Source organism: Stegostoma tigrinum, chromosome 12, assembly GCF_030684315.1.
Source record: "Stegostoma tigrinum isolate sSteTig4 chromosome 12, sSteTig4.hap1, whole genome shotgun sequence".
NCBI lineage: Eukaryota > Metazoa > Chordata > Chondrichthyes > Orectolobiformes > Stegostomatidae > Stegostoma > Stegostoma tigrinum.
Window position 1 is genome coordinate 57,007,613 of NC_081365.1, and position 14,999 is coordinate 57,022,611.

At 41.8% G+C, this 14,999-nt stretch overlaps 1 protein-coding gene across 11 annotated transcripts in view; it reads right to left on the minus strand.

Moving 5' to 3' along the window:
• Positions 1–14,999, minus strand: part of dmd (dystrophin) — a 1,835,475-nt gene that overhangs the window by 228,198 nt on the left and 1,592,278 nt on the right. For all 11 annotated transcript variants that reach the window (XM_059650343.1, XM_048540566.2, XM_048540567.2 and 8 more), the window contains one exon: positions 3,574–3,694. In XM_059650343.1, the coding sequence (XP_059506326.1) occupies positions 3,574–3,694 (121 nt within the window). The remainder of the gene's footprint in view (positions 1–3,573; positions 3,695–14,999) is intronic.

The following is a 14,999-nucleotide window of genomic DNA, read 5'->3' on the forward strand; positions in this document are numbered from 1 at the left end:
TTTAGGGAAGGAAAGCGCCATCCTTACCTAGTGAATCTAGACCTTCCGCAATGTGGCAGATTCTTAACTGCCCTCTGGGCAATTAGGGATAGGCAATAAATGCTGCCTGGCCAGTGATGCCCTCATCCCATGAATGAGAAAAAGGAATAAAAACTGCAACAGCAGTACAAAATTAGCAACATGCATGTACGATCTCAAATGTTATAAGGTACAAATATTAAGAGATGTCAGATATGTATAAAGAAAGGATCAAGTCTGAAAAAGTGTAACTCAATTTGGATTCTTCATATGAAAGGTCTGACTCGTACATTGGACCCAATGGAATACTCTTTTATTGTCACATAGCTAAATTAATTGTTCACTGTTATTAAGTTTAAATCTAACACACAATGCTTACGACACAAATAAATGTGGAGCAAAGCCTGGACAACATCCAAGCCTGGGCTACACAGAATATAGAACAATATAGCACAATACAGGCCCTTCGGCCCACGATGTTGTGCCGACCTATTATCCTACAAAGATCAATCTATCCTGCATATCCTACATTTTACTCTCCTCCATGTGCCTATCCAAGAGTCGCTTAAAAGTCACTAAAGTATCTGACTCCACCGCCAATGCCAGCAGCACATTCGACATGCCCACCATTCTCTGTGTAAAGAACCTACCTCTGACATTTCCCCAATTTTCTTCAAATCACCTTAAAATTATGCCCCCTTGTAATATTCATTTCCACCCTGGGAAAATGTCTCTGACTATCCACTCTATCTATGGCTGATAATTGATGATTAACATTCATGCCTCACAAAGGCAAAGTAATGATCTTTGCCAATAAAAAAGAATCTAACCATCTCCCCTTGATATTCAATGCCACCACTATCACTGAATCTCCCATTTTCACCATTCTCAGGTGACCACTGACCAAAAATTGACCTAGATCAGCCATTTGAATATTGTGGCTAGAAAGGCAGGGTTAATGCCAAGAATTCAACAGTGAGTAACTCACAACTTTTCTCCCTAGTGCCCCTCCTCTATCTACAAAGCACAAGAGTGAATTGAGCTGGAATTATTTGCCTGGTTGAGTGCGGATCTAGCAACATTCCAGCGGTTTTAGTACAATCGAGGACAAAGGAACCTGCTTGAATGTCACCTAATCAATCACCTTCAACATTCACTCCCTTCACCACTGATGCAGATTGGGAATGGTGGGCACCATGTAAAAGATGAACAACTCACCCAAGAACCATCACCAACACACTTCAAAGCTGCAGCACCTCCAGCACTTGGAAGGTAAGGATGACAGATGCATGGAATACTACCACATGTAAGTTCCCCTCCAAAATAGTTACCATCCTGACTTGGAAATACATCACCATTTCTTCAGTCTCACTGACTCAAGACCCTGGAATTTCCTTTCTAACAATACTATGGGTGTACCTCCAACATGGACTCCAGCAGTTCCAGATAATTGTTTAATGACAATTAAGGATGGGGAATAAATAATGGCCCAGCCAGCAATGCATTCATCACACGAATGAATAAAATAATGGCTTTAAAAATATATTTTAAAAAATTCATTCACAGGATGTGGACAACAGTGGCTAGGTTCGCAGTTTATTGCCTATCCCTAATTGCACAGAGGGCAGTTAAGGTTGTTGGTCCAGTGTAATGTGTAGGCCAGATCAGGTACGGACACCATTTTCTTTCCTCAAAGGACATTGGTTAGCGAGATTGGTTTGCTGATCATCAGCAACGGTTTCTTAGTCAACATGAGATTGTTAATTCCAGATTTTTTAAAATAAAATTCAAATTCCATCATCTGCCATGGCAGGATTTGAACCAGATCCTAGATTGATACCACTAGGCCAATGCCTCCCTAGGTGTGAACATGTTGCAACTTATTTGTTAAACTTTGGAATATTCAAATTGCAAAAATGGTGGATATTTCTTTCATGAAAAATCTATTGAAACATCTGTAGGGTAATGAGACATGATGCCTAGGCTGGAACAAATTGATTGTTACAGTTGTTTTGCTCTCTATCAACTGATTAAAAATGTAATCAGAATGAAGCAATGGAAGCTGCCCTTTACCACTGTGGCCCAGAAGGAAATGATGTGAAATGATTTTAGATACTCTTAACCTACTTTTGTTTTCCACAGCACCAAATTGCCCACAATGCGTTACAATGGCAACTGCACTCATATTCCATTGGAGTAATGAATAATTGGAATGGAGACATACTGTTGGAACAGCATAAACATTCAGATTAGTCTGCAGCTGACCAGCGATAACAAAGCCAAAAATGAAGCTGGTACAATGTGGCTAATGAGGAACGTATTCCATCCTCTTGCAGTAACGTACGAGTGATCATGATATACAAGTCGACTTGACATGTAAAATGACCTCTGCTTTTCACACTCAGGTTTAGGCCTATACTCAGTATATATCCAGAACCCCTATTTTCAGCTAATATATGCATATTTTAGGCTATTCATGCATTTGGAATTGGATTTGATTTTTCAGGACAGAAATACATAATTATTTGCATTGTACGTTGAAGCTCGAGACCAAGCAGCTAATACAGACCATGTCACCAACAGGATGTACAGGAGTTTAAGGGTCTCCTTCACAGAGAATGCTCGATGGTAATTGGGAATCATTTTAGAACAGAAACCAAGGCACCAACAGTTCATATTTTATACATGGTGAATAAGACAGCCTGGTTTTAAAAGGGTTTTTGAATCTTCGAAGGTTAGCATTTATGCCAAAATCTATGATATATAATTCTGAGAACAGTTATTCACCTAAATATTCTGAAAGTGATTCACTGGCAAGCTGAATAAATTAGACCACTGTATTAAACAAAGGTCGTTCACGTTAGGAAGGAACCCGTTGTCCAAGAAAAAAGAGCAAAGTTTGGACATTTGTTGAAACATACAGGAACAATTGGTAAGTAAGGTAACCTCAAATTGTAACCTACATGAGAACAGACACAAAAAGCAAACAGGTACTCGCTTTCCACTGGGTTAATCATTAAACTGACTATTATCAAATCATGCAGCTCTGTGGTAGGCAACAAGAAATAGTCTCACCATTCCTGAACAATGGGAGGGAGGTAATGCTGTGGTTTCAATTCTTTATTACCACCAATGCGCAGAGCTTTCCTTTCCAAAAGTGGACCATACACAGTGCATCTCACATAGCTCCTGATTTTCCAATGGTATGGATACCTCTCTCATCACTTTTCTCAAATTTCTTTGCTTTTAACAGTCTTTAGAAAAGTAACAAGACTCTTTTTTTAATGAAAAAGCATCAGAACCCAACCAAGCCTGATGTTATACTGGAGTTTCCCTTTAAAGAATTTGGACTAGCAAGGACAGCAAATTACTTAATCCCACATACTTCAACCTGAGGCAAAGATAAAGCCTCACCTTATCATTAAGAGATTGCAACTAAACATTAACTGTCCCTGAATACACTTCACTAATTAGTTTTCAGTAAATCAGGTAGCAGCGTCTGAATAGTTGTTCCTTCATCATCACTGGAATTCCGAGCGCTAGTCGAGTAATTACCTTTTGGCGATGCCAAAACACTTTCAGGTCCTTCGATAGGCTGATCTGCCAAGAACTGATGCACTGTGTCCAAAACACTCATGATCACTGGTTCCTTAGCCTTCAGCTCCCGTTTGAATGTCTAGAAGGGCACAGCATATTATTATATCTTTACTTTCACAGGGACTAAACAAAATAAAAACCAAGTCATGAACCAGAGAAGCAGAGAAATATTACTAATCCTATTCAAATTGTACCACCACAAATGTATTACATTTTCTCTGTCATGATTGTGTTGAAATATGTATGTTCTGTTTTCAAATTCCATCATACGGTTTGTGGACTAAAATGGTGTTTTTAAAAAAATACTTTATATGGCCATGATGGTTAGCTGAGCTTTACCCAAGCTTATGAAACCAAGATGAGATAAATGAAGATGGTTTGAGGCAAAATTAACACTTTTATCAAAAGGCAATGAAACTAAGTCAATTGTAAAAGAAATCTTCATCTCTTATTTTTGACTTACGCCTTTCTAGTGGTTTCATATATTGGGATCAATATCAGCTGTGGGTTATCCAGCTAGCAAAAAATCAATGAAGCCTAACATGAGAATACAGAAAGGAATTGTTTAGCAGTAGCTGTTTGCCAGGTCAAGGAGAGAGGAAAATTAATTCACAATAGCAAAACCGCAGGTGTGCTCTCTTTCACCCTCTCTGATTCTGTCAGCATCTTGGAAGATGATGCACAGTAAAGAAACAAACTGTGGCAAAAACCATTCACTGGGAACTCAAAGATCTCTACAAACTTCACCATTGCTGAAGATATGAGTCAACAATTAAATAACTAACACTTCAAGATGTCAATGGATATTTAAATTGTGTACCAGGCATTATCTCTTTTTAACTTAATACTTGGCCGAATGTGTGTGTTTGTTGTCACATTGTTTTTCTTCTTCAAAGGCAATAAAATTCTACTTTTCTTTTCTCCAGGAAGCCTTGTAATCGACCCTTTCTTCTTGATCAAGCTAATTTCATTTAGAATTGACATGTGACATGCGTACAGCGTTAAAGAAATAAAAAAAATCTTGTCACTAGCCGTAGGGATTCGAAATGAAAGGAGCTGAATCACCGCGACTCAGCTGATTGTTCCAGTTCCTCAAAAACTGTCACCTAATGTGATGGAATGCTTTGGATTATTTCATGATTCTCCCAGTGATGTCACCAAGGATACATCGTCCTTGCTCCCTGGAGGACCACCCATGGTGGCAAGGTTGGGAGGAAGTATGGGATAAAATGTAGTTCAAAAAGTCCTCAATGGCAGAACAGACCAAAAAAAATCACATTTATCTGTGAAGGTGAAGGGAGGCAACAGCAGCAGCAACGGCAATGTGTTCCCAGTACCAATATTTGACCACCAATGTCTCACAATCATGTGAGTGATAATGGCTAAACAAGTTAATCAATCAAATGCAGGATTTTGCCAAGGTTCATTTACCAATCCCATGGCAATGGACAATTGTCAATGAAGAAAGTGCTGTGTACCTGGAAATACCTTATCATGAATCTGCACACAGGCAACAGATACAAGAAATTTGTTAGATATCTAAGTTCAGTCAGAGGTGTCTTATAACAGCAGCATCTATAAGTGAGCAGGCATCTTCAGGGATACTCTCTGCTCACCCCAAATGAAGAAAGGGTTGGAAAATAGTCAATGAAAATGATGTTGAAATGCTATTCTCCTGGTGGCAAAGTGTGTTCAACATGCTTTTGTTACAGCAAACATCCTCTTCTGCCAGAAGGTCAAATACAACCCAAATGGAGGCATCCTTGATCAAACCTCATGGTCACTGATTGTTTTAAGAACAATGTGATGTTGGATCAGAGATCAGTGTAAATCACTGACATGTTTGTTGGCGACTTGCTTGAATGTTTGATGAACATTGACCTAGCACCAAAACATTACACGGTTCAAAACTCCAAGAGAAAAAAGATCAATGTCTCTGCCCACATCAGCCCAATCAAAAAGAGAAACTCTAAGTGTAGCTCATTACTAATCTGGAAAACCTTCACTCATCTAACCCAAATTGAGAGGTGATCAAATAACATTTGTCAGTCCCCTGTGGCCAGACTATTGTTCCAAACATTGTCAAAACCAGGTTTGACTAATTTGATGTCAGCAGCAGTTATGTGACTTTCTACAGCAAAAGTGAGAAGGCTGCACATCAACAATAGGTTACATTTGGAGGAGGCAGCATTCCAACAGATCAAGCTTGGCCCTCAAACACAAATTCAGAAAATAAAGGATATGTGATGCAAGGAGGAATCTCAAAAAGATCCAATAACCATCATGACATACAAAGTTCTTCTGAAATCACAGTGGCCATTCATACAAGAATAATAGAAAAACTAGAAAAAAAATGTCCTTTACTCACAGGATAATGTTTTGTTCTTAAGAATGAAATCATCAACCACTAATTCTGGATGGGACATTTTCAACATCTCCTCAGCCATGAGTGTCCAATGGAGGCTGATATTCTGCAGGCTATACCTCAACACATTGTGACAGAATCCATGCATAAGTTACCTTCAGTGCAATTAAACTGATGAAAACAACAAAGCTTGTGGCTCAATTGCCTGAGGTCCTCAAAACTTGTGTCCTTTTGCTTATATCAAAACTCTATGCATTCATTCTACGAATATGCCAAGATAAAAAAAAAACTCCTGGCCTCTCAATGTCAAGAAACTGTCTATTTAGGAAGGGAGATGAACAAAGATATTGAATCTATTGTGATATTTTCAGTTTGGCCAAAGCAGGGAAAATCTTGACACATATTTCTCAACTGCACACTTCCCATAACTAAAGAAATCTTCCCACAGACACACACAGAAACTTCTGATCATGTTTGTTGTCAGAAATATCCAAAGCAAATGTTGAAAACATCATCATAAACTCTTCATCAACTTGACCAAAACACCTGATTCTGTAAATTGCAAAGCTGTGTGGATGATGCTCTGAAGTTTTGGATCTCTATTCTGAATTTTGATCCAAATATTCTTATTTAGATATTCTTAAGGGGTCATAAAATGAGACCATATGGTTGTAACTTAGAACAAGAAGGGGATGGTCACTCTGTTGGGACTGTATTTTTCAAACCGCAAATAGATAGCAGGTACCAGAGGAGCAGATATGTAGAGGGATTGCAGATATCTGTAGGAATAATAGAGCAGTATTGGTTGGAGATTTTAATTTCCCCTGAATTGACTGGGCCACCCATAGTGTAAAAGGCCCAGATGGGTGGAATTTGTTAAATGCGTCCAAGAATGTTTCCTAAATCAATATGCAGTGAGCCCGACTCGGCAAGGTGCAACACTGAACCACCTCTTAGGAAATGAGGTCGATCAAGTGACTGTAGTGTCAGTCGAGAGCACTTTGGGTCCAATGACCATAACTCTCTTAGTTTATCACAGTTATGGGAAAAGATAGGACAGGTTCACAGTTTAAGGTGCTAAACTGGAGTAGGGCCAATTTTGGGGCCTCTGGGCAGGGTCTAGCTAGGTCAACTGGGTGAGTCTGTTTGAAGGAAAGGAACAACTGGCAAATGTAAGGCTTTCAAAAGTGGATATCAAGAATACAGGGACAGATAGCATGTCCTTGTTAGGGCTAAGGGCAAAGCTGGTAGGTTGAGGGATCCTTGGCTGATGAGGGACACTGAGGCCCTGGTCAAGACAAAGGAGAAAGCATACATCAGGCTCAAGTTAATCTCCAGATGATTATAAAGAGTGTAGGAGCACTCCCAAAAGGGAAATCAGAAGAGCAAAAAGAGGATATGAGATTGATCTGGCAGATAACGTTAAAGAAAATCCCAGGAGATTTTATAGTTACAATGTCAGTAAAAGGGTGCCTAGGGAGAAAACAGGTCTCCTTAAAGATTACTATGGCTGTCTATGTGTGGACCCATAGGAGATGGGGGAGATTTTATTAATAAATATTTCTCCTCAGTGTTTTCAGAGGAGAGAATCATGGATGTTAAGGAAATAAGGGAAACGAGTGGGGATGTGTTGGACTACATACACATTACTAGTGAGGAAATGTTTATAGGCTTAAAGCACATTAAGATGGATAAATCCCCTGGGCCTGACCATCCTTGAACATTGGGGGAGGCGAGTGGAGAATTTGCAGGGGCCCTTGCGGAGATTTTCACTTCATTTTTAGCCATTGGTGAAGCACCAGAGGACTGCAGGGTGGCTAATGTTGTTCCATTGTTTAGGAAAGGCAGCAAGGACAAGCCAGGGAACTAAATGCCAGTGAGCCTGACATCAGTAGTAGGCAAGTTATTGGAGAGGATATTGAGGGAGAGGAGCAACCAGCAGTCAAGATCTGATTAGGGATAGTCAGCATGAATTTGTGCATGGGAAGTCACATCTGACAAATCTTTCAGAGTTTTTTGAAGAGGTAAGCAACAGGACTGATGAGGGTGGGGCAGTGAATGTTGTCTAAATGGCCTTTAGGAAGGTCTTTGACAAGGTCCTGCATGGCAGGCTAGTCATGAAGGTTTGGCTGCATGGGGTCCAGGGAAAACTAGTTCATTGGATTCAAAACTGGCCCGATGGTAGGAAGCAGAGAGTGATGGTAAAAGGCTGTTTCTCGGACTGGAGGCCTGTGACTAGTGGTGTGCCACAGGGCTCGGTGCTGGGATCTTTGTTATTTACATAAATGATCCGAATGTGAATGTACAAGGTGTGACTAGTAAATTTGCAGATAATACAAAATTAGGAGATATCATTGATAGCAAAGAAGGTTATCAAAAATTACAGAAGAATCTTGATCAGATTGGGAAGTGGGATGAGGATTGGTAAATGCAATTCAAATGCAGATAAGGATGAGCTGTCACATTTTGGAAAGTCAAACCAAGGTAGGACTTATGTAGTAAATGGTAAGGGCCTGAGGAGTGTTGTGGAACAGAGGGCCCGATGAGTACAAGTACATAGTTCATTGAAAGCGCCACCACAGGTAGACAGGATGGTGAAGAAGGCATTTAGCATGCTGGCCTTTATCGGTCAAGGCATTGAGTACAAGAGTTGGGACATTATCTTACACTTGTATAAGTTATTCGTGAGGCTGCACATGGAGTGTTGTGTATAGTTTTGGTCACCCTGTTATAAGAAAGACATGGTTTGCTTTTTTATTCATTCACAGGGTTTGTGTGTCACTGGCTAAGCAGCATTTACTGTCCATCCCAAAACGCCCACAGGGTAGTTGAGAGTCAACCACATTGCTGTGGGTCTGGAGTCACATGTAGGGCAGACCAGATAAGGATGGCAGTTTCCTTCCCTGAAGGACATTAGTGAGCCCGATGGCTTTTTTCAACAATCGATAATGGATTCACTGTCATCATTAGATTCTTAATTCCAGATATTTACTAAATTCAAAACCTACCATCTTCCATGGTGGGATTTGAACCCGGGTCTCCAAAACATTACCTGGGTCTCTGAATTAACAGTCCAGCAATAATACCACTAGGCCATCGCCTCCCCCAGTTAAACTGGAAAGCATGCAAAGAAATTTATGAGGGTGTTACTAGTAGGCCTGAGTTACAGGGAGAGGTTGGCCAGGATAGAACTTTATTCCTTGGAACATAGGAGAATGAGGGGTGACCTTATTGAGGTATACAGAATCGTGAGGGGCAAAGATGGGATGATTACATATCGTCTTTTTTCCAGGAATAGGGAATTGAAACCTAGAGGGCATAGGATTAATGTGAGAGGTGAAAGATTTAAGAAGGACCTGAGGGACAACCTCTTCAGGCAGAGTGGTGCATATATGGAATGGCTTGCCTGAGACAGTGGTTGAGGCAGATACAAGAGCAACATTTAAAAAACATCTGGATTGGTAAATGGATTCAAAGGGTTTAGGAGGGATATGGACCAAATGAAGGCATTTGGAACAAGCTGACTCGGTACCATGGTCAGCATGAACCAGTTTGGGCTGCAAGGCCTATTTCCAAGCTGTATTACTCTATGACTCTAAGAAAGTTCATCACAATCCTGTAATTGCATCCTCATGAAAGACTGGGAGATCAGAAACTGATAATTTTAAAATTGGGATGGGGATCAAGTAGGCTTTGTGATAGGCTGCTAAATATTTACAATCTACCTATTGAACGGATCAAAGTGCCCTCTGAGGGCAGTATTAAACATCACCTAGATATGCAAATCTTTACCCTACGTTGCCGCTATGGCAAAATTGGACTGACAACAACAGACATAAATAACTATAGCTTATGGATGACTGCGCAGACATTGCCTACTTTGCTGGACTGGACAGGCATCTCCCCTGCCAGGTCCTGTTTTCTCAACTCTCAAATATCTAAAACCCCAGGGAAGGACAAACAATACACTTCAAAGACAGCCTAAAGCTCTCCTTGAAGAGTGGGAGCACTGACATAAATGACTATGAAGAACGCGCCAACAATTGTTCAAAATGGCAAAGTCACACTCATCAAGTTGTATCATGCTGTGAATCACAGCATTTTTTTGATGTGGCACAGCAGCAACAGAAAAATATTAAAAAGCTGGAAAGAAATCTGACTTCGTGGGTCATTCTGCCTCATAAGCCCAAAAGATCTGTGAGTCAAGTATTAGCCTTTTCAGTTCCATGAAGACCCATGGGAGCAAACTGCAGACTTGAGCAGATATTTTCCTTGAATTGAGAAACAGTTGATGATTGCTTTCTGTATTTTGTAGCCTTGGTGGAAGGGTTTGAGTTATAAAAATAGGCTGAGACTTTTTTTTTCACTGGAACGTAGGAGGTTGAGCAGTGACCTTATGGAGGTTAAAAAAATCATGAGAGCCATAGCTAAGGCGAATGACAGAAGTCTTTGCCACAGGATAGGGGTGTAAAAACTAGGTGCCATATTTTGAAGGCGAGAGGAGAAAGTTTGAAAAAGAAAATGAGAAGCAACTTCTTTTTACACAGTGTGCTTTGTGCGTGGAATGAACTGCCAGAGAACGTGATGGATGCAGGTGCAGTACAACTTTTAAAAGATATTTGGATAAGTACATGAATATGAAAAGTTTGGAGAGATATGGGCCAAAAGCAGATAAAGGGGACCAGTTTAGTTTGGGAACATGGGTTAGCACGAATTAGTTGGATTGAAGGGTCTGTATCCATGCTGCATGACTCTATGACACTATGCACCATTTTTCAGAATGTGATCTGACGGGGTTAAAGCCCTTCAAATTTCAAATAAACAGAAATCAAATATAGTTAAAATTGTACTTTAAAAAAAAATTCAATTCTAGTAAATGAAGGGCAACAACATTTGATTTTAAAATGTATTCCTCTTCCACCTGGTGTGCAAAATTCACAGTCTGACCAGTTAGTTTCATGATGCATCCTTTGTGTCAGACTCCAAATTTAAAAGGTGTAACTCAAATTCCACACTCAGCAGGATGGTGTGAAAGTATAACACATTCTGCCAGATAGTATGCACACAGAAAAGGTGGATCAACATTTCTTTTAGGACAGAGCGACCCAGGCCTCGTGTTTTTGCAGACAACAGACAAAGTTTAAATCTTTGAATAAATCTTTGAATTCCTATGAACTTTTCTGGGACAGGACCAGGCTCAGCTGCAATGCCCTCCATACTTAATTTGCCTGTTGAGGTTCATTACTTCATTTTATGTCTGAAGAATAGTCACTTCCAAATCGGCCGATGAGTTACGTGAAATAGCATACAAAGAATCATAGATCTGGCATTTGCTCAATCCTATTTATGTGAAAAATTTTTGCAAGTCTGTATGACAATCTTGCCAATAACCATTTACACTCAAATTTCCTGCAGATTTACCTTGACTACATTGAGCTTAAAACTAGCATAAAACAAGTTCCAAGGCAACATTGTGAGTAGGGATAATAGGGAATAGACTCCTGTCTGTGCTCTGGCATCTCACCCTCAGACCCTCTTATGCTGTACTTTCTTTTCCAACCTTTGGTTGAGCACCGTGCAGGTTCTGATAATAAAACATCTTAGCTGCTCAAAAAATTGCAGGAATAATTATTACACTGATATTATGCAACTTCAGGCCCTGCTTGCCTGAAAATTTCAACAATTGTGCTCACACATTATTACTGTAAATGCATGCAAGTCAAGTGACGTAGGATTGCAGTTACGTAAACAAGAGGCTGTGTTTACGGAGAGTGCAAACAATCAAAATGTTTTTTCGTTGCAACGGCTGTGAAAATCAGTAACAATCATATTTCTTGTTACACCATATCTATTGTTCTTGCACATGTTCGTTACCCTGAAAAATTCCCAGCTATTCTAGCCAATGTCTCCAGACAAAGGAGGAGGAAACATAGGGGGTAAATTTGTTACTTATGTAAATTATGGCAAAATTACTGCAAATTCCGCAGATTTCAGCATTCGGAGCAATAACTTCTACAGATTTTTCCTATCTATTGCATGGAAACAATGAGAAATTCCGATGTAGGAAATTATTTTTCTCTTTCGCTTAATTCACAGTTTGATCAGGAATAAGATAACTTCACAGCTTATATTTCATATTGACTATAAACTTGTATGTGATTAAATCATGTATTCGGATCTGAACTGACATTGAAGAAGTGTGTTCCGTGAGAGTATCTTTGGCTTCAGGTCCTCCTCATTCCAGGCTCACCTCTTGCTTCAAAGGATCTCAGCTGTGGGCATGAGGAACCAACATTTGAGGGCATGCTCGATGGATGCCAGTCAACAAATATTCCACAGCCACAGACACTGGCATCTGACATGTGCCAGGCTGTAGGAATTCTCAGCTCTGAGCAACTTGCAGTGCACTTCTGCACATGCGAAATAGCAATGCATCATTGTAATGCTGTGGCAAGTACATTTTATGTTCAGGAATCTATACCTAGTGCATGGACCAGATCAGGCTGCATCTCCCAGCTGTTTGCTTACTCACAGAATTCACTCACTCTGAGCAGGTCTGGATGTTCATAGCATCCCTGCCTTGCACTGCCTTTTATTTTTGCATCTTGCCTCTCAGTCAGAGGTATCAGGCTCATATTACTGCTGTTGAGCACAAACCAGGAGGTTTGGCATGGTTATCAGCAATTCTCAGTCAAGTAAAGGTAGGCAACCTTCATTCATGACATCCCAAGACAGTAAGTCATGGGTAGCCTCCGAAACCAGCCCAGAGGCTTGGATGCTGTCCATCAGCCATTAGGGCAGTCAGAGTCAGGATCATTTTCTCATAAGGGTGAGGATCTGAATGTCAGGCAACCCACCACAACCCATCACTCTTTCTGTCCTGTTGGAATGAGAGAGAAGCGGGTATGAAGGGAGATGCAGGTAGGTGGAACAACAGTTAATGCTGATGCAAGCTGGGAGGTATCCTGAGAGACTAAGTAAGAAGTAGAGAGGACATGCAAGATTAATGATGCTGGAGGTTGGGACACCTGACAGCAAGTGAGGAAAGATGTTTCATGCAATAGTGAGTGTGTTAGAGCATGAGCATTGATGGGAGATGGATACAGGAACAGAAATAGTGTAAATATGAAGCACTGAAAAGTGGATGACAGCACGTACACTGGAGGCACAGAGACGGTAATGATCTCTACGCTTCTTTGCATTCTTCTAGTAGACTGAGATTTTAGGCTGTCATGGTCTGATCTCACAATGTGCCTTGCTAGTCATGGGGGCTGAGGATGTCCCACTTCTGCTCCATCCCACCCACCAGGATCTCCAGACCCCTCTCTGCAAAGTGGCTCACCAACTTGCCCCTTCTGCAATCTCCTGGGCAAATATCAGCAAGCATGCAGGGAAACCCTGGACTGACAGTGTTTGTTCAAGTGCCCAACAGCCTTTTAAGGCAGTATCTGTGCTAGGGATGCCAGTCCATGGGAGCAGGGTAGGTAGCTATTGAGGAGAGTTTGGTAAAATGCAGCAAGAAAACCTTTCAGGTGATTACAGGAAATCTGCTATGAAACTTGACCAAACTTAAGACACCTAACTAAGGTAAACATAAGATTCAGTCCATAGTTTCCATTTCATACTTAGTCAAACTGCTAGGAAAAAGGTAATAAAGTGTGAAGCTGGATGAACACAGCCGGCCAAGCAGCATCTCAGGAGCACAAAAGCTGATGTTTCGGGCCTAGACCCTTCATCAGAGAGGGGGATGGGATGAGGGTTCTGGAATACATAGGGAGAGAGGGGGAGGCGGACCAAAGATGGAGAGAAAAGAAGATAGGTGGAGAGGAGAGTATAGGTGGGGAGGTAGGGAGGGGATAGGTCAGTCCAGGGAAGACAGACAGGTCAAGGAGGTGGGATGAGGTTGGTAGGTAGGAAATGGAGGTGCGGCTTGGGGTGGGAGGAAGGGATGGGTGAGAGGAAGAACAGGTTAGGGAGGCAGAGACAGGCTGGACTGGTTTTAGGATGCAGTGGGTGGAGGGGAAGACCTGGGCTGGTTGTGTGGTGCAGTGGGGGGAGGGGACGAACTGGGCTGGTTTTGGGAAGCGGTGGGGAAGGGGAGATTTTGAAACTGGTGAAGTCCACATTGATTCCATTGGGCTGCAGAGTTCCCAAGCGGAATATGAGTTGCTGTTCTTGCAACCTTCGGGTGGCATCATTGTGGCACTGCAGGAGGCCCATGATGGACATGTCATCTAAAGAATGGGAGGGAGAGTTGAAATGGTTCGCGAATGGGAGGTGCAGTTGTTTATTGCGAACCGAGCGACGGTATTCTGCAAAGCAGTCCCCAAGCCTCCGCTTGGTTTCCCCAATGTAGAGGAGGCCACATCGGGAACAATGGATGCAGTATACCACATTGGCAGATGTGCAGGTGAACCTCTATTTAATATGGAAAGTCATCTTGGGGCCTGGGATAGGGGTGAGGGAAGAGGTGTGGGGGCAAGTGTAGCATTTCCTGTGGTTGCAGGGGAAGGTGACGGGTGAGGTAGGGTTGGAGGGCAGTGTGGAGCGAACAAGGGATTCACGGAAAGAGTGGTTTCTCTGGAAAGCAGACAAGGGTGGGGATGGAAAAATGTCTTGGGTGGTGGGGTCAGATTGTAGATGGCGGAAGTGTCGGAGGATGATTTGTTGTATCCGGAGGTTGGTAGAGTGGCGTGTGAGAACCAGGAGGATCCTCTTTGGGCGGTTGTGGCAGGGGCGGGGTGTGAGGGATGTGTTGCGGGAAATGCGGGAGACGTGGTCAAGAGCGTTCTCGACCACTGTGGGGGGAAAGTTGCGGTCCTTGAAGAACTTGGACATCTGGGATGTGCGGGAGTGGAATGCCTCATTGTGGGAGCAGATGCGATGGAGGCGGAGGAATTGGGAATAGGGGATGGAATTTTTGCAGGAGGGAGGGTGGGAGGAGGTGTATTCTAGGTAGCTGTGGGAGTCGGTGGGCTTGAAATGGACATCAGTTACAAGCTGGTTACCTGAGATGGAG